This window comes from Pelodiscus sinensis, chromosome 9, assembly GCF_049634645.1.
Source record: "Pelodiscus sinensis isolate JC-2024 chromosome 9, ASM4963464v1, whole genome shotgun sequence".
NCBI lineage: Eukaryota > Metazoa > Chordata > Testudines > Trionychidae > Pelodiscus > Pelodiscus sinensis.
In genome coordinates, this window is record NC_134719.1 from 1998817 (window position 1) to 2022956 (window position 24140).

At 43.7% G+C, this 24140-nt stretch overlaps 1 protein-coding gene across 4 annotated transcripts in view; it reads right to left on the bottom strand.

Annotated features, from left to right (window-relative positions):
- GPBP1L1 (GC-rich promoter binding protein 1 like 1) overlaps window positions 1-24140 on the bottom strand; it is a 46711-nt gene extending 22571 nt beyond the window's left edge. For 2 of the 4 annotated variants that reach the window (XM_075935887.1, XM_075935884.1), the window contains exons 1-4: window positions 23866-24002; window positions 3658-4567; window positions 1924-2038; window positions 699-828 (exon numbers count right to left, since the gene is read on the bottom strand). In XM_075935887.1, coding sequence (XP_075792002.1) covers window positions 699-828; window positions 1924-1983 — 190 coding nt within the window. In that variant the 5' untranslated portion in view covers window positions 1984-2038; window positions 3658-4567; window positions 23866-24002. Of the gene's footprint in view, window positions 1-698; window positions 829-1923; window positions 2039-3657; window positions 4568-14362; window positions 14468-23865 lie in introns of those variants that run through there. The other 2 variants (XM_075935885.1, XM_075935886.1) reach the window with 2 other exon arrangements.

Below are 24140 nucleotides of genomic sequence, written 5' to 3' on the forward strand. Positions count from 1 at the left end.
TTCCAAAACAAGTAGTCCCATGGTACTGTAGAGTCTAATAAATATATAGGATTATGAGCTTTTGTGGGCAAAACACACTTCATTAGAAGAGTTGAGTGAAAATAACAGAATCTAAGCTATTTATAACAAAAGCAGTTACCAGTCAATTGTAGGACCCGTGTTAATGAAGCTAATTAAGTAGGCAGACTGCGTGAAAAAGGATAAATGGACACAAATCAGTCTGTCGAGGAACATTTTCACCTACCTGAACACTCAGAAATGGATTTAAAAATAGCCATTCTTTTACAAAATATAACAGTCAACCTGGGCTTGAATAAATGTATTAACTGGTTAATGCCTACAAAGCCAATTTCCCATGGCCTTTGACATTCACTTTTTTGCATCAAAAGATATCTATCAATGGGACACATACAGCCTACTTAGCTAGCCTCATTAGCATAGGCCCTACAATTGACAAGTAACTGCTTTTGTTATATACACCTTGGATTCTCTATTTCCACTCCAACTCATCTGATGAAGTGAGTTTTACCCACAAAAGCTCATGAACCTATATATGTAGGTCTCTAAGGAGCCACAGGACCACTCACTTTTAAAGTCACAGACTAACACAGCTACCCCTCAGACTATATTCCAGAGGAATATATTGTGTAATTCTGCATTAAATCTTTGGATATAGAACGAGTTCTAATCCGACTCACCTCCCGTAGTTCTGAGGGGGCCGTTGTTGAAAAATCCATCAGAAGAGTTGTGTCTTCTACGGCTCACACCAAACCGGCCTTCACCCCGTGGAAGATGCTCTCCATGTTTCTCAAAGGTGGCTGCTGGGGACTACAGAAGCAAACAGAATTACTTGAGTCGCCCTAAGAGCCAGCTTGACCAGCAATGCTATTCTGATGTCTTGTATGAAAATAAGATTACATTCTCTGCTTTAGTTTTCAATAATTACAGCAACAGGCTGTGTGTTGCTTAGCTGATAAATACAAAAATATTTAACTGAACTCCACAAAAAACAGCATGACTAGATCTATCTTACAAAGAATGCCTATATACTAGCTTTTCTAACAGAATCTTTACAATCCTAGGCACCACTTTCTGAAGCGTTCATAAGGAATCTTACCAATTTCCCTACCTGGAAAAGGTTCTAGAGTCATAACAAGGTATTGCACTTCTTGAAGTTTTTTTTAATCTCTTCTAGTTTAAACAAGTAGCTGAAAGCAGTTAGTTTCCTTATCAAAATGTTTTCCATACAATTTGGTTTGCTATCACAAGGTGCTCAAAGTCTACCATGCGTATGCAATGCACATATCTGCTTGAGGTTCCACACAGACTTTACACCTTTGAGTCAAATAGATCTACCCCTCAATACCCTGTTGTCAGAGGGTGAGAAGTCTCAATCCAATAATCCTGCCTCTGCCCCCAATTCTGGGATTTCACATACAAGCAACCCTAAAAGAGTTAGAAAATTCTGAGATTGGAACCAACAGATTGTTATTTGTGCACTGCTCAGAAGTGCAACATTATTGTGAAAAGAAAAGGAATTATTCTTAATTTGTACACAAATATGAAGGGGCTAGCAGGCCTGTTTTCAGCCCTACCAACTTTTGTAGGATCTCTTAAATTATCCCTCTATTATGAGATCTCTATGTCGACTGGAGTGAACATGACTTATTTGCTCACGTCTGCACACTCAGAAAAACAACCCTTCTCTCTGGAAGAGAGAGGGGTAAATTTGCCAAAGAAAAGTCAGCAGAAGATCAGTTTTTGGCTCAGTGTCTTAAAAAGCTGCATACAGGTATTCAAGAACAAAGACCATTCCAAACAAGATTACAGGCATTTAAACTGGGCAAAATCCAGGGCCAAAACTTGCTTTAGCCATTAAATAAATAAAAGCTTCTGACTGGATAATCTAAATGGATGGGTTACCTTGGCTGACTGTGGTGTTGAGAAGTTAAGCCAGGCAGGAACAAAGTCATGCTGCGCCATTTAGGTCCAGTGTCTCCCTTCAATAAAGTGAGGCATCAAACCTCATGGCCAGGATCTACAAGTGAAAGAAAGAACAACCACATATCCAATCTGCCAGCCCTTGCTGTGGCATTAAGTGAATAATTGCACTGTAACATTTAGGGCCTTGTCTAGGGAACAGAAAAAATAAGAGTGTTTTGCTAGGCTTAAATACAATTCTTACTAGAAAGCTGCCAACATGGTTTCCCTGGCCAGGATAGATAAGGCTTTCATAAGTCCCAAATACTTCCTGCTTACAATATCAACCTTAGCAATGAATCTACGAAATTCATAATGGGAATCGTCTGGGTGTAGAAAGGAACCAACAAATATGCAGTTGACATAACAGACATGTAAAACAACATAACAGTGCATAACAGACATGTAAAACAACATGACACTCAAACGTGTGGGCTCTCCGGGAAATGTTCACCGCCCTACAGAATGGCCCTGCATATTTTTCCTTCAGAAAGAGTAAATATAGTAAAGATGTAATGTTGCTACCAACTTTAACATCAAATTAGTTTTATGGGGCAAATCTTCAGTCTTAAAATTGTTTTAAGGCCCCAAAATTCTATGCACAGTCCATAATTTGCTAATGTGCCGAATTTCTGACAGTTAATAGAAAAAGATATGACAAGCTGGTAAGAAAGGAGACTGAGCATCTGTAACTGTATTGTCATGAGTACTAATACACGTATGACAGACACTAAGGGCAATATGTAGGTGACAAACTCAAATTTTGAGCAAAGGAAAAGTTAACTTTCTAAAATGCGTGGTAGGCCTTCTATCTTAAAGTACTCAAGTGTCAAGGAATGAGTACGGCAGAAAGAGATCTAGGGGTTATAGTGGACCACAAAGCTGAATATGAGTCAGCAGTGTGATGCGGTTGCAAAAAAAGCAAACATGATTCTGGGATGCATTAACAGGTGTGTTGTGATCAAAACACAAGAAGTTATTCTTCCGCTCTACTCTGGTTAGGCTTCAGTTGGAGTAGTGTGTCCAGTCCTGGGCACTGCTTTTCAAGAAAGATGGAGAAATTGGAGAGGGTCCAGAGAAGAGCAACGAGAATGATTAAAGATCTAGAGAACATGACCTATGAAGGAAGGCTGAAAGAATTGGGTTTGTTTAGTTTAGAAAAGAGAAGACTGAAGGGGGACATGATAGCCGTTTTCAGGTATCTAAAAGGGTGTCATAAGAAGAAGGGAGAAAACTTGTTCATCTTGGCCTCTGAGGATAGAGCAAGAAGCAATGGGCTTAAACTGCAGCAAGGGAGGTTTAGGTTGGACATTAGGAAAAAGTTCCTAACTGTCAGGGTAGTTAAACACTGGAATAAATTGACCAGGGAGGTTGTGGAATCCCCATCTCTGGAGATATTTAAGAGCAGGTTAGATAAATGTCTATCAGGGATGGTCTAGACAGTATTAGGTCCTGCCTCTCGAGGTCCCTTCCAGTCCTAGTATTCTATGATTCTACTCTAGGAGCTATTATCCAGTTACTTACTCAGAATTAGTAGATTAAGTAGTATCTAATTTTGTTGGGGGGGGGGGGTCGTCCGTCTTGGTTCCCTCACTTTCCTCCCTGTTTGCACCCTGGGTTGTACATGAGTCAAGATATGTTATATATATATAAAGAAATAAAGTTATGATTAATTACCCAGAGTTCGGCCGTCGCAGTCCAATTCTCTCCTTTATTTCAGTGTTTTATTCTGATCTTCAGGTTCTTTCCTTCTCCAGAATGCAGTTATGCCAGCCTTGAGGCAATGGTGCGTCTCAGAGCAGAGCACGAGAAGCCGCACTTCGTGCTGACTGCACCGTTCAACCCCCTCAGCTACTCATCTTCATCTCTCTGTTCTCATACTACCAAAAAAATACCTAAAAAGGTAATTTACATTTAAAAAAGCCACAACCACGTTCACCTCATTAAATTTCCTCTTATTGTGGTGCTGTGGAACTTGGATTTAACATAACAGAAGTGGTTGTTGGAGCTGCAGGACAACATTCAGAGCAATACCAAAGTTAACAATGAACAGATACATTCAAATCTGTGGGATTATTCATTGTCTGTAACACATCAGTTTGAAAGCTTAGGAGATGGGGGAGGAAAGGTTAAGTTATATAAAAATGCTTCTCCCAAATTCTAATATTAAATGGGAGACATCTGCCCAAGCATATATGGTCTTAAAATATAAGCTTCATTTTCATTATATGTACAGTTGCTAAAAAAAATCCACGGTGCTAAAGTTCTTAAAAATGAATGTCTTGATACTTTTCACTTCATGTAACTTAGGTTCCCCTCCAAGGAACTAAATAAATGCTATTTGACACGAAGCTCAATCGCAGACAACTGCATCAGTGTCTTTGCTGTTCACCGTTTATGTGCTGAAGAAGTGAAATTGAAAGAGCAAAATCGAAAAGTATTCTCTTCTCTTTAAAGGTCTTCTAGACTGGGGTGCTGTTTTTGAAAGGAGCCAAATTATTTAATGAGAGTTTCTTGTTTAACTGCAGAGTTCACTTCTGGGTTAGTCCTCCTCTTCCATCAAAAAAGTGGTAAAATGCAGAAATCACTACAAAGGAAAAATATATACCCATCAATAAAAGTAATAAAAACATGCAATAACATATGTTCAAAATGTAGAACACAAGGCAGAAGGACAGTAAGTTTATTGCCAGTGCCTATAAAAATAAAAAAGCAGCAAGTGGATTTCCATCTAGTCATCCCACCACACTTACAGGTAACAGAAACGAGTCCAGTAGCATCTTAGAGACCAACATCTGATGAAGTGGGTTTTACACACACAAGAGTAATGCCCTAATAAATCTGTTAGTCATTAAGGTGCCACAGGACTCCTCATTGTTTTTCAGATGCAGACTAACATGGCTACCCTTCTGAGACAGGTAACGGAGTTCCTAAACTCTAATAATTAGACATCTTCCTCATACACCAGCACCCCAGCAACCTGTAGTGTTGATCCACTCTATTAGCCATATTTATGGCTATGAATGGGGCATAACTATGGAGGCTGGGGTGTCAAGTAACTGGCTTTAGTGCAGTATGAAAACCCAGTCATCCAGCTGACATTACACATTTGAAATTCAGGCAAGTACTGATTTCCCTTGCCTCCATGTACCAATACTATATCAGGACCGAAAAGGCTAATCACTCCACATGCTTACTCATTCTTTATGCCCCCCGGATATTTCTCAACTGCTCCCGTCCAGCCAAAAGGCTATTCCCTGTTAGTCCACCAGACACCAGAGTCAGGCAGACGTACAGAACTGACCCATCACCAGAATTCTCTTCCGCCAGTATGCCACAGACAGAGCTGCCCGGCCCCAGCCCAAACTCTGCCACAGGTGGCATGGCCCTAGCCTGACACTGCTGCAGCCAGGATGGCATGGCCCAGCTCTGGCCTGAACTTCCCTCCCTCACTCACTCTGCTAGGTCAGGGGCAGCCCAGCCTCCTCAGCCCCACCTTCACATTCCTACAACTGACTTGGGAACACCTGGGGCCGAGCAGCTGGGGTGCTGCCAGGTTGGTCCAGTAGCACCGAGGAGTGGCGCTGCGGGACCAACCCGGCAGCACCCCAGCTGCTCTGTCCCAGGCATCCCCAAGAGCAGCGGAGGGTGCTGCCCGGTTGGTCTCGCAGCACCAAGGGTCGGCGTTACCGGACCAACCTGGCAGTACTCCAGCTGCTCTGCTGCAGGCATCCCCCATTCAGCCATTGCTGAAACTGACCAGCAGTGGCTGAATCAGGGACGCCTGGGGCAGAGCCGGACTATCGGAAGGGGGGTTATGAGGGATCTGGCACCCCCGGGTCCTAAAGGTGCCAGATTATCGGAAGTTTACTGTAATTTATTTTATTTATTTATTTAAATATTTTACCCCGCCTTTCTATTTAAAATATTCAAGGCGGCTTACAAAGAAATCAATATAAATGTATATAAAAATTTAAAATATGAGACGCCAGAGGGACATAACCAGCTAAAAACATAAAGGAGGAACACACACATACAAACTCAAACACTAATAAAAGCACAAATAAAAAGGGTGGCTTTAGCCTAACACCAAAACAACGCTAGCATTGGCGCCACGTGAATATCCCAAGGAAGAGAATTCCACAGCCTAGGAGCAAAAGCTGAGAATGCCCTGTTCCACCTAGATGTTAAACTTATCTCCACAAGTGGGGGAACACAAAGCAAATCCTCCCCAGCTGACCTCAATCCCCGGGCAGGTTCATATGGGAGAAGACAGTCCTTCAGATACCCTGGACCCAACTCATTTAAGGCTTTATAGGTCATAACTAAGACCTTAAATTGTGCCCGGAAACATGCCGGAAGCCAGTGCAGCTGCTGAAGCACTGGCATAATGTGCTCAGTATAACTAGTGTTAGTTAAAACTCGAGCAGCCGCATTCTGGACCAGTTGAAGTTTCCGAAGGCTCTTTAGGAGGCAGCCCCACATGAAGTGCATTACAGTAATCCAGTCGGGATGTAACAAGAGCATGGATCACTGTGGCCAAGTCATGCTTGTTCAGTAAGGGTCGCAGCTGGCGGATCAAATGAAGTTGCCCAGAGGCACTCCTGGCCACCGAAGAAATCTGATTTTCAAATGAGAAATCTGATTTTACCAGAGGGGGCTGGAGCAGCTCCCTAACCATTGTCAACTGGGGGCTGCTCCAGCTCCACAGGACCTGCTCTGGGGGAGGGGACTGGGGGGACAGGCAGGGGCTGCTCTGGACAGGCTGAAGCAGCCTCTGCCTGCAGCACATGCAGACCCGCTATGTACAGGGATTGCTCTGGCCATCCAGAGCAGCCCCCACCCAGCCCTCCCTTAATCCATTAACCAAGTAAATAGGGTTTTGCATCACTAGCATCAATTGCTTTAGAGAAAAAATTTTCTTCCTACTTGGCACTCAGTATTGGAACCAAGCTCACATGGCAGTGACCTGCTGAAATGGCTAAGTTTCTATCCACTTCACTGAAATAGCAATATGAGGTAAATGAGAGGAAAGGTGACCAGTTCTATGCAACTGAGATGTGTGTAAACACCATTCATCACTTCACCCAGAAGAGCAGATTTATGAAGAAGTGAATTGTATAGGAATCATTTCACCTATTGACAGGAACAAGAACTGATCCCAGCTGGACAGGAGCTGTGCAGGGGTTGCTCCAAACAGGCTGGAGTGCAACTTACTGGAGCAGTCTCCCTCCCTCACAGGCAGCACCTGGGAGGCTACTCTGGTCCACTTGGGCTGCCAGTTAACTAGTAACTGGTAAGCATCACTCTGTAAAGGTGATGCTTAGGGGTTAAATGCTGACATCCCTAATAATAATCACACTGAACTAAAAGGGAACTAGAAAAAGAAAAAAACAGAACAGTCCTCTGACTCTTGGTGAGATATATATTGTCCATTTATTTACACTTCAAGTTCTGAGGCAAAGATCTTGTCTGGCTATATGCTTTGAAAGCTGTTAAAGTATACTGAAACCAAGACAGCAGAAGTTAAACAGAACTCTGATTCTTCTGTCAATGCAAGCCACTCGGTCTTTAAAAAAAAAAATCTACACATGCTTAACCAATAGAGCGGATGCTACAGCTGTAAAGCTTAAAATATCTATGGCAGGAAAGTTCTTGCAGAATTTTCACAACCTGCTGACTTGCCATCATCCAAGGCACCAATTAGGGCAATTCAGCATGCACTAAAGAATGAGCAATGGCTAACTTGTATCTAGAGACAGCATCATCTCTGAACTATCTGATTATTAAAGGCATGCCACTCTTTTTATAAGGCTTTGATTTGGGTCTAAACCTGTTGCTATTTGACAAGTTAACTTAAATTACAGGAATACTGAATAAGAAAACTAAGGTTACAGAAAGCTTTACTCATTAATGACAATTCCTTCACATCACATCAACCTTCCTGTACAATGTTGCTGTATCCTTTGTTTTGGATCTGTCAGTTTTTAAAGGCCATGTCCCAAAATCAGTACTTGAAGGTTTGAGAACTACGTACTCTAAAGCGTTTCCATGGCTTAATATTCTGCTACAAAAGAAAGAGACAACTGCCAAATTACATTTGCCCTCCTCATCAATACAATTAACACAGGTACAGGAAATCTCACTTTCTGAAAGGACAGAAAGACCAGATGAAGGAGCTGGAGTCACTTAAAGATGTATTTACATTACAAAATCCAAGTCTTCATAACATACAAAATTAGTTCTAAGCAGTTATTCACATATATCCCTATAATTTCTGCTACTCCCAATACTTAAATCTGCATATTCAGAGCAAATGCGTCTTCCTTAACAGAAGAACCTAATCAAGGACCCTGCATCTTCACCGAGCAAAAAATTTGCAAAAATAAAGGTGAGTTGAAAGAAGGAAATATCACCAAATTACAATTGCTAATACCATGGCAAGTTTATAAAAACTATGTTTGAGAAATATATTTAGGTCTCAGCATCAGACAGCTCATACCACCTCAAATATTGATGAGCCAAAGTAACTGAAGTGAACAGTGTAACACTGTTGCAGCATAAAGCAAATATTTTGGGATGCATTAGCAGGACTGTTTACTAACTTTGGGGAATCCTGAAGTCACTTTGTATGCACAGAATTAATGTCCGGCACAGATTTCTTTGCTTCTCCACAGAAAAATGACTTTCCGATGGCCGAGCAAAGGAAAGCTGCAAGAGCTGTCCTGCACCCCACACCCCAGCCCTATACTTTACACCCAAACCCCTACTCTGTCTGTCAAGCTTCACCCCCATGCATCCAGACCCTTCCTTCTGATGAGCTCCATCCCCTGTACCTGGCCCCCTCCAGCCACACCATCTAGTGACTTGTGGCAGAGGTCCAGATGCAGAGGGGCAAGGCTCAGGGTAGGGATGTAAGCAACTAGTCAACTATCCGATAAGCAAAAGCTTATTGGATAGATGACTAGTCCCTTGACTAATTGCTTCCCCCCACCTCCTTGCTGCTTCTATGAGAGGCAGCGGGGGGGTGGGGAAGGAGAGCAGGAGCTGGCTTCAAGGCTGGTTCCCTCCAGGCACCATTTCCACAGAGGGCAGGGGAGTTAGGGAAGGAGGCAAGAGATGGGAATCAACTGATTCTCGGCTTGTGTCCAGTCCCAAATGCTGCAACTCTGCTTTTTAAGCGTATTAAGAGCCTGCTGGCTCTCAATACATTTAAAAATCAGAAGTGCAGCAGGAAAAGGCTAAAGAGCAGCAGGGGGGACCTGGCACCAGCTGGGAATCCTCAGGCCTGGCTTGTGCCCAGCCCACCCGCCTTTTAAATATATTAAGAGCTGAAAGGTTCTCAAACTTAAAAGGCAGAGCCACAGCGGGATTAGCTCCTGGGGCTCCTCCACTTATTGACTAACCATCTGGTCAATTGAAAATCTATCAACTAATCAATTAGTTAATTAACCTATATTTAACATCCCTAGCTCAGGGGGTGGGAGGAGGTCTGGATGCAGAGGAGCTTGGAACTAGTAGGAGAGTCTGGGTATGCGGGAGGGGGAGGGGAGTGTTCCAGAACCACATGGGGTGGGCACCCTTGCATAAGAGCCTCACCACCAAGGATCCTGAATCTTCACTGAGCAAAGGGGGAAAGAAATGGAAACACAGGTGAGTCATAGGAGGGGAAAAATCAGCTCATCAGCTAGTCCTGACTGGGCTGGGAATGGGGAAGGAATACACTTCCCCTGCACACAGCACAGTATAATTCCCCTTGCTTGGGAGAGGTGGTGGATTAGTCTATTGTGGTTAAAAGCACTTTATCCATATAAGCTGCATCCAAAAAAAAGCACTTTGAAGGTACACCATATTGGTATTCAGACAATGGTAGATTACTTCTAATGTAGTAGTGACCCTAACAAAGACAATTTAATTATCAACAAGTATTTCACTGCTGATTTTAGCAGAAATATTCATTTGTTTTAGCCTTATGTAGTTGCCAAGATCTCCATTTTACCCATCCTCTCAATGAAACTATTTCTATCTCCAAAATCTTACATGGGTGAACTGTATAATTAGCAAGGGCTTGCTGTAGTACCTGTGTTAACAAAACAAAGTGAGTTTTGATCCTTAAGTTTGAAGGCTGAGGTTAAGGCCTTAATCACTGCACAACTACTGACATAGGCAGACTTAGATGCTGCGTTTACACTTTACCAAATGCAAAATAGTTTGGGTTGTCAAATGAAAGCTGAACAAAGTAAAAAAAGCAAGTAGTTTGAATTATGTAGAGTTAAAAACATTAGAAACTGACTCTGCCAATTTTTGTACTAAAAATATGTTACCTTAAAGACTATTAAATTTTGAGAATGTGGATGGCTCACAAGATCAGTAACAAGGCAGGGATCTTTTCAAACTTACTGTCTGCAGTTCAAATCCAGTTCTGTCTAGTGATCAAATATTATTCAGTTGTTTTGACACAATGTGAAATGAGTTGCCTTCTTAATCCAGCTCGCAGTGGAGAGGTGATCATATCACAAACACACCTTGACTGGTTCCACTTTCGCCCATCTCAGAAACATTAAAGAATACCTGGACTACAGAAGCTGAATTCCCCTCCTCCCTCAAGATGGCTTCTATGGAACATGGTTAAGAGATACTGGAGTAGTAGTACCGGAGAAATATGTACTGTTACTTCATATACACAAGACCTGTTTTAAGGATAAAGGACTCCAGTGTTTGGTGTTGTCAATACAGCACCTCATGAACAGAGTACCAAATTAAAGATAATCTATGAAGTTGCATGGAAACTGAAAATAGGTCTATCAAGCTTCAACTTACAGAATGTAATTTAGCACACACAGATGCTCATCCATGGAGTCTAAAACACTTTTGAAAAAGAGATGTTTAGCTTACAAGCTACACTCCACTTCATTTCTCCCTTAACACTGTGAACAAGGGAAGTAATTTAGTGCCAGCGATCATCAGATGAGCAATATTAACAATTCTCCATCAGAAATTGGACTAAAAAAGTTACACACATTCCACTAACCATCACAAAATCATCATCTCCTACAACATAGATTAAACAAAAGGAAAAACTATGTAGCACTTTAAAGACTAACAAGATGGTTTAATAGGTGATGAGTTTTCGTGGGCCAGACCCACTTCCTCAGATCAAATTGTGGAAGAAAATTTAATCTGGTCTTAAAATCTCTGAAGTAAGATGCATGGAGTAGGTCATTAAGACTATGTCCAGGTAGGTTGAAATGCAAACTGACAGGTTTTTCCTTGTGAAGATGTCTGATTTGTGGGCATTAATTCTTTGGCAAAGTGTCTGAGAATTCTGTCCAATATACATAGCAGAAGGACACTGTTGGCACATGATGGCATAAATTATATTTCTGGATGAACACAAATATGTGTTCTTGATCTTATAACTGACATGGTTAGGTCCAGTGATGGTGTCACCCGAGTAAATCAGTAATGGAAAATTAAATACCACTCTTTACAGAAAACCCACTGACTGCTACACTTACCTAGATGCCTCCAGCTTTCATCCAGGACACACCATACGATCCATCGTCTATAGTCAAGCCCTTAGGTACAACCGCATCTGCTCTAATTCCACTGACAGAGACCAGAAATTTCAAGATCTCTACCAAGCATTTGTAAATCTCAATTACTCACCGGGGGAAAATAAAAAATAAATAAATTGAAAGAGCCAGATGAATACCCAGAAACCATCTACTTCAAGATAGGCCCAAGAAAACCAACAATAGAACACCACCCAACTTAAATCCCTCCAATGCATTATCAATAACCTACAACCTATACTGGAACAGGATACTACACTGAGAGGCTCTGGGGGACAGACCTATACTTGCCTATAGACAACCACCTAACCTCAGGAAGATTCTTACCAACAACCACAGGACATACCACATTAATACCAACCCTGGAATATTCCCTTGCAACAAACTCAGTTGCCAACTTTGTCCACATATTTCATGTGCCAACAGTGATTAGACATTCATTGATTTATAAACAGCTATTCCTTCCCTCCCTCGCCCCACCTTCTGTTCTAAATCTGATTTGTCAGTTTAATAATGTGTTCACTTTTTTCATTTTATTCCTTTGGTGCATATATATGGTTATGCCAATTCTCTTCCGGAATATGATCTGAGGAAGTGGGTCTGGCCCACAAAAGCTCATCACCTACTAAACCATCTTGTTAGTCTTTAAAGTGCTACATAGTTTTTCCTTTTGTTTTAGCAAGATCAGACTAACATGGTTACCTCTCTATTACTATTCAATATAGATTAAAGTATTTTCAAAAAGCCTAAGCACATAGGGTGTGTCTACACTGCACCCTTAGCTCAAAATAAGACGTGCAATTTGAGCTACGCAAATTGTGTAGCCTATTTTGAATGTATTTCAAAATAACTTATTTTGATTTTGAATTAAACTGCTATTCTGAAATGCCCCTTAATCCTTGTGGAATAAGGTTTACAAGGATATTAGAATAGTGTGCCTGTTATTTTGAAAGATATTTCGAAATAACGGGTGCACCGTCAAGATGCGGAATAGCTATTTTGGGATACCAAAAGTATCCCAAAATAGCGCAGCAATATAGACGTACCCTTAATTTTCAAAGTGCCATTCGATTTTGAAGAGTGACTAAAAATGGCCTTGCGGAGTTCCATGGCTGCCTATGGAAAGTATGTACTTCACAAGAAATTTCCTTTTGTGACTGCCACATTTTCAAACTCAATTTGAAATTGTCTTCATTAGGTTATCAGTTCCATTGTCCCACTGTTACAGTCAGAAAGTTTTTCCTTGAAACAATCTAAATCTGTTGTGCTGAACTCATTGCCTCTTCTCTTGCCCTCTGTGGCAAGAGACCAACTTTTGCTCACTTTTTTTAAATGGCAGCCTTTCAGGTATCTGAAGACAACTATCATCTCTCTTTTCCAAACTAAGCATACACAGTTCCTTCAGCCTTTGCTCATATGGCTGACATTCCATCTTTCGTATCACCTGTCCCTCACCTCTGGAGCCTTTCCAGTTTCTCTACTTTCTTTCTATAGAGTGACCACCAAATTTGGACAGTAGTCCAGGTGAGGCCTAAAATACTAAGCAGCAAGGAACTACTGCCTCACATCACTTTCATGTCACTTGCATACTATTCCTCTGTTAATGCAACCTAAAATTGCATTTGCTTTCCCACCCCCTCCGCAACAGCACACTGACTCATGTTGAGGTTATAGTCCACCACAAATTCCAGACACTTTTTGCCAGTGTTGCTGCCAAGTCAGTTATTCCCCCTTCTGTAGCTGTGCATTTGGCTTTCCCTCCCCCCCAAGTAAAGCACCTCACATTTGTCTTTACTGAAATTTATTTTCTTGTATATAGCCCAGTTCTCCAATTTATCAAAATTGCTTTGAATTTTAGCTGTTTTCCAAAGTGTTTGCAAACTCCCAGCTTTGTGCTATCTGCAGATTGGATCTATATGCTCTCCTATTCCAATAAAAATACTGACCACCACCAGAACAAATCCCTGTGGAATCCCACTCAAAATCTCCTCCCAACCTGACATCATTCTACTAATAGTTACACGTTATTTATGGTTGTTTAACTTATTACGTAACCACTTAATGGCAGTTCTTTAAAGTACACATTTTCCACCTTACTTAGGAGTCTATTGTGTGTGACAGTGTCAAAAGAATGCCTAAGGTCCAGATATACTGTGTCTACCACATTCCTTCAAACCACCAAATGAGTTATCCTGTCACTGGATAGCAAACTGATTTGGCATTATTATTAGCTAGTTGGCTGCTAGTAATTACCCCTCCATCCTCCAAGTAATCATGAAATGAATGTTTTCTCCATCATTCTAGAACCTTCACGGGTTTTGAGGCCAAGCTAACTGACATAGTTCCCCAGCCCCTCCTTTTAAAATATGGGTACTATGTTACCATTTTGCAGTCTTCCAGGACCTGTCCTATCATTAAATATGTTAAATTGCGGTTATTTGACTAATCATGTACTTGATACAAATAGTATCGACTACACGACTAGTCAATAAGGGCCGCTGGGCAGAGCTGCAGTGGGGGTATGTCAGCCGACGGTCAGGGCTCCCTATATCTGTCCCTTAAGACCGGCTGAAGTTCTTCTAAATTGTGCTTGGTTCTGTTACAGCAACTGAAGGAGTCAGGTTAAAACTTAAACAGTTACAGGTTTATTAAAGAAGCTTATAAATCATATGGTTACAATGGCTATTGCTCTATTTCTTAACTACTAGCAAAATATAGATACTGCTAGCAAAATATAGATCTTAAAAATGGTTACAAAGAAGATAAAGATAGAAAAATAGAAATAATGGTACCAAATAACAGCTTACTCTTTCTATGTGTACACTTAAGACAGAGGACCACATCCAGGTACAATTTTTACCCCTTTCTGTGCCTCTCGACTCCAGCATGTCAGGCCAGGGCCGGTCCCTCAATTCCTAGGAAAGACGAAAATACGAGGTGGGCGTCCCCATAGAACCTCGGGAGGTCAAACACCTAACCAGACCAGCAAGTAGAGGGTAGAATGACACTCAAAGTGAGTGTGTGCTGGGCCCATCTTTTATACTCATGGGGTCACGTATTTCTCTTTCTTATCTGTCATGCCAAATGGGGCTGGTCTGTCTTTTGTGAGACCAGTTCTTACAAGGGAGTTGTGAACTTAATTTACACTTGTAAGAGAGATAACTAAATTGGAATTACTGGGGATTCTTTTCTCAGTGGGAAATTCCTCTTCCAGGGACTGTGTGTGTGTTCGAATCAACATAGGTGCCAGCCTCGCATATCCTGATCTCTCCTCATATCTATGTTTCAGCTTCTCAGGATCAGATGAGCCAGCATAGACTATGCTGATTTAATTGCTCCTTCTCTGTCCTGTATGCTTCAGGAAGGCAAATAAGATGGATGATATGGGGGTTAGTCTGTCTGGCTACAGGGTAGCTCCTGGAGCTGGCTCGAGCCGGGACTGAGCAGTCCTGGTTCATGCTGGCTCCAAGAGCCACCTGCGCTGCAGCTCTGAATTTTAAATGTAGTAAGAGCCCAGCAGCTCTTACTACATTTAAAATGCAGAGGCACAGCGTAGAAATGTAATAGTGCAGTTGATTAACCGATTAACCAATAAGCAAAAGCTACCTACCCCTGCTGTGGCTCTGCATGTAAAGTGTATTAGGAGCTAGGAAACCCAGCTCAGTCCCAGCTTGCGCCAGGTCCAGGAGCTCAGACCTCTCCCAAATAGGAGCAGTTGCTACCCTACACTACTGCCTCTGTATCAGAGGCAACAGCACAGGGTGAAAGGCAGCCAGTCCACGAGGGGAGCTGGTTTTTAAACTAGCTCCCATCATGGACCAGTTCCAACCTGGCCCCCCATACTGTATCATAGGCAGTAGCATGGAGTGGCAGGGGGCTTCTCAGGAGTTGGGCCAGAGCCAACTGGCCCCCATCCCCGGGCACTATAGAATAGTCAAGTGACCAATAAGAATACATGAAGTTAACCAAGTATTCAATTAACTGATATTTAACATCCCTAGTGCAGCGTCCTGGATCAGAGTGAGTCAAGATTGCTCAGTCCTGGCTCGCAGTGAGTCCAGCAGCCCGTGCCCGTGGCCAGCCTCGGTCATTGCGAACTGGGGCTGCTTGGCAGCAGCAACCCCTGTCCGTGGGGAGAGGGAGGGCCAGGGGAGAGCAGCTTCCCATTGGGACCCCCGTAGACAACTGCTTCACAGCAACCTTCTCTATATCCCCCCCGACTGCCTCTATTAGAGGCAGCCAGGGGGAGAGGGAGAGCAGGCCGCACCAGGGAGACGATACTGAGCGGAACCAGCTTTTAAGCTGGCTTCCCCCAGCACCAGCTCCTGTTCCCACCCCCCCTTGCTGCCTCTTATAGAAGCAGCAAGGCCGGGGGGGAAGGGAGTGGGGGTGGAAGAGGAGAAGCAAGTAGTCGATACTCCACTTGACTACCCAATAAGCTTATGTTTATGGGGTAGTTGACTACTCACTAACATCCCTACCTATCATCTGAGCATTTAAGTATTTTTGTCTATGGCATCTAAACTTCAACACCTTGGAGTTAACAGCAGCAGGCCCTGCTGATCTGAATTCATTCCAATTTGTCAGAAGATCTGACATGTTCTTTATCTTGATCTGCCTCTAGGTCTCCTTTATTTTTCTACACTACAGTAACTTTGCTAGTCATCCAGTAATGTGTTATTTTTTGTGAAAAGAAATTAAGCAAAGGAGGAATGTGAATGGTAAACCGGTAAGCATATGTATTGCTGTAACGGTCTTCCAAAATATAACAGGAAACTTAAAATCTCCCCTTAATACTAGCTCACGTATGAGATTTCATTTATGAACAGTTTGACTGATGCACAAAGAAATGAACTCCATCCCAATCTCTTAAAATGGCTGGCTTTGCAAGACAACATAGATAAGTTGTTGAATCAAGTCTATTTTTAAGCTTTTTAAAATATGCTTTTCAGAAGAAAAAATTCCATATACATACTTATTTTAATTTCTTATCAGGAATTAACTCCATATGTATTCACAAGAATGTTTCCTCTTCTCTGGTAAGAGCAGCTAAAGGACTTGGTGGTTTTGTTTTTTTAAGCAAGATACTGAATTTAACCTAGAATCTGACTAATCTTTAGGCAAAAAAAGTTTGCTACCAGTATTTTCCAGTCTCAACAGAAAAATCAGAAGGCCAAGCACCTCCTCCTGCTTGCAGCACTCCTTCCCCCTTTCATGCTGCTCTATATGAGCTAAAGAGCTGGTGTACAAATCAATCATACTTGGACACATACACACACGCAACTTTTATTTTTAAATAAAATAATGGAATGACAAAATTAACTCAGTTTTGTATATATTACAGGTCTTACTACAAGAGATGACTAGTACAGCCAGTAGATATTGAAGCAACATGTAGGCGGCGTTTGAGAAGAAACAAGCCAAATCTCATGAAACTTTAATTAGCTTATTTGCAGATGTCTGTATTTCAAACCACATGAAACACAGGTCAGACCAAAATGATACATTTTAGCTTCAGTTTAAATTAGTCTAATCATCTATCCACACTTTCAATCCATCTTCCCTGATGAGCTACTGCTGCTGATATTGCTTTAGTATTTGCCAAATAACCTTGCTTCCCAATGCTGAACTCTACCATAAGCTTTTTCAGGAGACAGTGTTTCTTACAACACAGGACAGCGGATGCAGATGTCCTGGAAAGATCTTTACGCTAGCACTACTCACAAGGCCTGTGGTATTGTGCCACAAAGACCATAATGTAAAACTGCTAATACTACTTTCCTTCCTCCTCCTGCCCCGACACATTTGACCATATGACTAAACCTCACAAATTAACTATCAAAACAACAGATGCATGTCCTACCAGCACATACAATATCAGTACATGCAACAATTTTCAAGGTGGTGACACCTAGAAGCCAGAAAACTCAACATTTTAAAAACTCAAGTTTTTAAAATCAGTGTGTGAATTTAACTTTAGAAATTAATTTCTGGTGCAAAGTAGTAAACCAATTATTTTAAAAAGCATTAATCATGTAGCAAATAGACTAGAATGCTTCCCAACTAGCAATATACAGGCACTTCAGGAAAAAATAAGCTACCCACATATATGGTTTTGGAGTCTCACTCTCTAAAACTTTTCAACACGTTAAAGTTTTGAAGCTGCTTATGGAAAAAACTCTTCCAACAATTATAGCTTGCAAAGACTCTAATATAGCCTGTACCGCCAAAAGTAATACTACAAAGTTCTTTGTTCAGTTCCAGAGGAAGATATACCAAGCTCCCTGAAGATCTAGATGTTATTACTCCATGCTACTTAATAGTTTGCTGGATTTTGGTTTTAAATTCAAGATACTTTTCAAAAACATACAACATGTGTTTGTACTAGGGACATTAAAAAGCAGTTAATTAGGTAACTCTGTAAAAGTACAGGCAGTCCCCGGGTTACATGGATCCGACTTACATCGGATCCCTACTTACAAACGGGGTGAGGCAACTCCGCGCTAGCTGCTTCCCCCCAGAAGACCAGGGAGACGCGAAGCTAGCGCTCCCTCCGCCCCCCAGCAGACCAGGGAGACGCGGAGCGGCTTTTCTCAGCAGACACCTCAGCTTGAGAATAAAGGACTGAGGGAAGTGAGGTGTGGGAGAATAAAACTGAGCTCTGGAGAAATGTTTGGCTAGTGTTTCCCCTACAATATGTACCAGGTCCAACTTACATACAAATTCAACTTAAGAACAAACCTACAGTCCCTATCTTGTACGTAACCCGGGGACTGCCTGTATAATGCTTATATTGCACAGCTCCTCGGGAGTAGATCTGGCAGCCAGTGCAATCCAAGAGTTGGCTCCTGGGCTGCTGGTCCCACTCAGTATAAAGCTTATACTGCAGAGCCTACAGTGAGACGGCACCCAGCTCCCATCTGCTGGGCCAGGGGCCAGGAGCTGACGTGTTATGATAACTAATAAGCTCATGCTTATCAGTTAATTATTTGAAATGGTTACATTCTTACATCCCTAGTTTGTACTCAAATCCACAAAAGATGCATTTTTTAAAACACAGATTTCCATAGTTGAAACAGTTTTGTGGTGGTTCTGGATGTTTGGAGGTTCTTTTAAAACGCCTTGTTTTATTAATCAGCTTAGGGATGTAAGCGAAAAGTTGACAACTATTTGACTGTCCAATAAGCAAATGCTAATTGGATAGTTGCAGTGCTTTTTTGTGATGGTACTGCCCGGTACGCAGTACCAGCACCTCCAGTCAGAGCTCAACAACTTTTCCCCTGGAGTACTGGCACTTTTTTTTTTTAAACAAAAAAAAGCACTGGATAGTTGACTAGTCTCTTCCCCTGCTCCTTGCTGCCTCAATCAGAGAGAGGCAGCAAGGGATGGGAGCAGGATCCGGTGCTGAGGGGAGCCAGCTTAAAAGCCAATTCCCCCCACCACCATCTCCGTGAGTCCTGCTTTTGAAATGTAGCGGAAGTGCTGCAGGGAGTCTGGGGCAAACTGGGACTCTGGCCTCCCCTGCTTTTGAAATGTACAAGAAGCTGGGAGGGCTCTTGTACATTTCAAAAGCAAATGCCAGGAGAGTGGGGCCAGCGAGGGACTGCTTGAGTCCCCCGCTGTCTGTGCTCCCTGTAGTGCTTCTGCCTTTGAAATATAGCAAGAGATGGCAGGTCTCTCTATATATATTGCTTTATACTTCTGGGTATTGCATCACTGGATGCAGATATCCACATCATAATGAGCACAAATGAGCTATGAATACAAATTCTGTATCCAGAATCCTGCAAATTTGTGGATATCCACTTTATATTAATGGGTATTCATATCTGCAGACATGCATATGGCTATCCACAGATGAATTTTGCAGATGTGGACACCACTTCTGTATCCATACAGGGCTCTAGTTAAAAAAATCCAGATGTCCCCAAGAAGGCTGAGAGAAACAGTAGAGAGAAATAGTAGAGTTGACTGTACCACAACTGAAGAGGTTCAATGTGAAAACTCTCTTAGAACAGGCCATTTTCAAGTAATGAATGGGAGTCACTAGATTTACTTTACCCATCATACATACTTAAAAGTAACAAGTTTCAAATTCACCAAGCTCCTTTGTATTCTCACATTGAAATTATCTTCCCTTTTTAAAAAAGTCAACATTGTACACAAAACTATAGCCCTTTATCACCTCTTGCATTCATTTTTCAGATGCCTCCATACTTACTCAAAAACATCACATATAAGAGACATTTAGATGAAATCTAAAAGGTTTAATTGGGAAACTGATCAGCTGGTAATAATGGCTTTCAGCATTCTTTTAATACTGGTTCTAAACTGCTGAAACATTTCCGTAAAGTAGGAAAAAAGTATTTAAATGCCGTTTAATGTAAACTTGATATTTGTCCAGAATGATGTTGAAACATTTTAATACTGTTTTAGAACCTTGGCTAATGATTATTCTCCACAATAGCTCAATTTCCTAGTACAGGAAGGAATTCTGAAGCACAAAAATATCACATATAAACATTTTATTTATAAAACAAATTGACCTTACACTAGAATTGCTCTCAAATTTAAGCCTCTCTCAACTTGAAATGGAAAGACTGTATACTTTCATTTTGTTTCATTATAGGCTAGTTCCACTATAAATCATATTTGTATTGCTCCTCCTCATGTATCACTAAAGACATCCACAAGAAAATAGGATTTATTTGAAAACATCCATTTGTTCCCACTATATATCTGGAGGCAGAGAAGAGAACATGCTCTGGAGCAAGTGCTGTTCCTTCCCTTTGTACTCCTCTTGAAGTAATTATTGAACTATACTTGTTTTTCTTTCAGTTCAGGCCCCGGGGTTTTTGGAATACCAGGTCACCAGGCCAGAACAGCATTAGGGATGTTAGTGTATAGTCGGTTAAATGATTAACCAGTAAACCTTGTCTCAATAATCCTAACAACTACACGCACTCCTCCCCCAACTCGCTGCCTCTGTATCTGATACAGAGGCAGCAACATGGAGGGTGAGGGGGGCAGGCAGGAGCAAGGAGCCAGCTTTTAAAGCTAGCTCTGCAGAGTTGTCTGCTCTCCCTTGCTGCCTCCCACAGAGGTGGGAGGAGAAGACAGGTGAGATGCCAGTGTAGCCCCTGTCCATGGGGAGCTCAGGCCCCCCATGGACAGAGACTGGTGCTGCCATGTGTTGCTGCCTCTGATACAGAGACAGCAGTGCAGGGTGGCAAGGGGCAGGGTGGAAAGTGGAGCCAGGAGCACACTGGCTGCTGGCCCCACCCCTGGAGACACATGATTATTCAGTAAACCGATAAGATTTTGTGTAGTTACATGATTACCAAATTAATCAATACACAACATCATACACAACCTTTTACAGGAATGTAAGCTTTATTCTTTCATTTGGTAATATTTTCTCTCTTTCAACACCTGAAGCAGACAGATTCTGACTTCATAATCAACTAGCATTTTTAAGAGAAAGTGCAACTCTAACACAGCTTTTCTCTTCAATTCTCTTTCATGTCTCATCACAAATCTTTCGCATTGTTTCCTCACATCTTTTTGCTCTCATTCCCAACTTCAGCTAGTCTTTAGAACACTTAGTACTCCTAGCATAATTCTGTTAACTGGAACATTACTGGTGAGAGGGACCTAGACTGCCATGTTCATTTAAAAAAAAAAGTGAGGAATTTTTCAGATTACTCTTATCACTATTCGATAATTAGAACTTGCCTACACACAAACTTGATGTAAATAATGGTAATTTAAAAACAGATTTAGACTGTTGCATGTGTGGACATTCTCATAGCAGTTATCATCAACTTGGTTTTAGCTTCCTTACATATTTAAGAGAAGTATAAGCCATTTTAAAAACTGATTTAAGAACATCAACCCATTCAGGGGCTTGTCCAAATGTAAACTGGATTACAAAAATTTAGATGGTTTATGGTTCCAAGTTAAATATTTTCTACATTTGGAAGAATGACTAACCAAAGGAAACTAAAATTGCTATCTTGTAACTGATGAAAAAAAGGGGGATCTATTTTCCACTTACAGTTTTACTTTTAAAAAGTAAATGTATTTACAATGCAATTACTAAATGTAATAGGATATCACCTGGTAGTCCTTTAGGAACTGCTATACACACCCATTTCCTGCTGGTATAGTAGTTTATAAAGCAAAGCATGTAATGTTGGTAGATTTTTCTTTAAAAAAAAAAAAAGCACAAAGTTGATTAAAATGACCATAGAAAAGCTACCAGAAATATATGAAATCTCCAAAAATATAAAATCAAGATTCAATTCATATGGCTTATTATGCAACAGGATTCATTTTTAAGTCATAACTTTAAAAAACACACCTTTGCAGCACATAACTAATTTCACACCCAAATTCACTAACCAGCAGACACTTAATATTTTCTAATGTTGAGTAACCAAAATGCTGAGTCTTGGCTTTGACACAGATGACTTTACCTGCAATTATATCTTATTCTGAGTTTGTCTCACATCTGAGCCTCAGGGGGTTTAGCTCTGAGGACAGGGTATATGCACAGAAATCAATGTTTCTCACTTGACTAGTATAAGAAACATGAGAACAGCACTGTTAAACTGGAAAATTTAATGGCAAAACTGTTTTATGTTTTCTCAAGAGGTTACACTTCCCTCCTATACATTTTTTAAATTCACATTGCAAACATCCAGGCCATGCTCAAAAGGCCACTTGTCTATTTCATGACACCACAATGTTCCTAACATTACTTTCAACAGGCTTCCAATAGCACAAAAGGATCCCAAAACAGTGATGGAGAGAAAAACATAAAATGCAAACTTTGCCTCCAGACTGTAAACCATCAAGTCCAGGAGGCTGCTGAAAACTTTCAACGTAAACAAAATCTTTGTTGTGAGTTACTGCATATCTGCTTTTCTCAAGCAAGGAGGCTGCTACAGATACTGGCTCTCCCACAAGCAAGAGCTGCTCGTTACCCAATGATTAGCTTTTATCCTGCCTAAGCAGTATCTTTTCAAGTATCTCGGAAGACAATCTGCTTGTTCCACATCAGCCCCTTTCGAAATGTTTATACTTTATGAAGTGAAAGAGAAATGAGCTATCCGGTAACCCTCCCCTCACAGGCCCCCCCGCTCCTGTCCCTTCCCCCCCCCCCCGCTTCCCCCCTCAAACCTCAATCACCCTGGCTGCTCCCTCAGCCAAATCCCTGGGTCCCCCCCCCCCGGCCTGCTCCTCGCACTCCGTCCCTCAGCTCTGCCCCCCCTCCTCACACAGCGGCCCCCCGCTCCTGCCCCTCCCCCCCCGGCTCCTCACACAGCGGCCCCCCGCTCCTGCCCCTCCCCCCCGCTCCTCACACAGCGGCCCCCCCGCTCCTGCCCCTCCCCCCCCGGCTCCTCACACAGCGGCCCCCCACTCCTGCCCCTCCCCCCCGCTCCTCACACAGCGGCCCCCCCGCTCCTCACACAGCGGCCCCCCCGCTCCTGCCCCTCCCCCCCCGGCTCCTCACACAGCGGCCCCCCCGCTCCTGCCCCTCCCCCCCCGGCTCCTCACACAGCGGCCCCCCCGCTCCTGCCCCTCCCCCCCGGCTCCTCACACAGCGGCCCCCCCGCTCCTGCCCCTCCCCCCCCGGCTCCTCACACAGCGGCCCCCCCGCTCCTGCCCCTCCCCCCCCGGCTCCTCACACAGCGGCCCCCCCGCTCCTGCCCCTCCCCCCCCGGCTCCTCACACAGCGGCCCCCCCGCTCCTGCCCCTCCCCCCCCGGCTCCTCACACAGCGGCCCCCCCGCTCCTGCCCCTCCCCCCCCGCGACCTAACACAGCGGCCCCCCCCCGCTCCTCACACAGCGGCCCCCCCGCTCCTGCCCCTCCCCCCGCTCCTCACACAGCGGCCCCCCCGCTCCTGCCCCTCCCCCCCCGCGACCTAACACAGCGGCCCCCCCCCGCTCCTCACACAGCGGCCCCCCCGCTCCTGCCCCTCCCCCCCGCTCCTCACACAGCGGCCCCCCCGCTCCTGCCCCTCCCCCCCCCGCTCCTCACACAGCGGCCCCCCCGCTCCTGCCCCTCCCCCCCCCGCTCCTCACACAGCGGCCCCCCCGCTCCCCGGCCCGGCCGTATCCCCCACTCGCGCTTCCAGCCCCCTCAGCGGCTGCTCGGCCGCCAGCGGGGCCCCGAGCCCGCAGCACAGGCCGGGCTCGCTACGAGCCTCCCCGGAGCGGCTCCGCTCACGGGCCCGGCCGTTCCCGGCTCGCTGTCGGGTCCGGCTGCCGCCCGCGGCGCGTCCCGCGCGGGGCCCCCACTCACCGGCCAGGCCCGGCGCTGCTCCCGCGGCCCCACAACCATAACAAAGCTCTGCCCAAAATGGCTGCCCGGCCCTGCCCGGCCGGGGGCCGGAGGGGAGGGGCTGGCGCGTGGGAGACACACCCACCTGGCGCGGCCCGGCCGCGCGCCTGGCTCCTCGCGGCTCGAGACCTCTCTCGCGGGACGCTCCCTAGGCCCGGTGCGGCCGGGGGCGGGGCGGTGACTCCGCAGCGCGAGGCTGGCGCGCGCCTCCCTCTCCGCGCGCGCGCGCGCCCCCG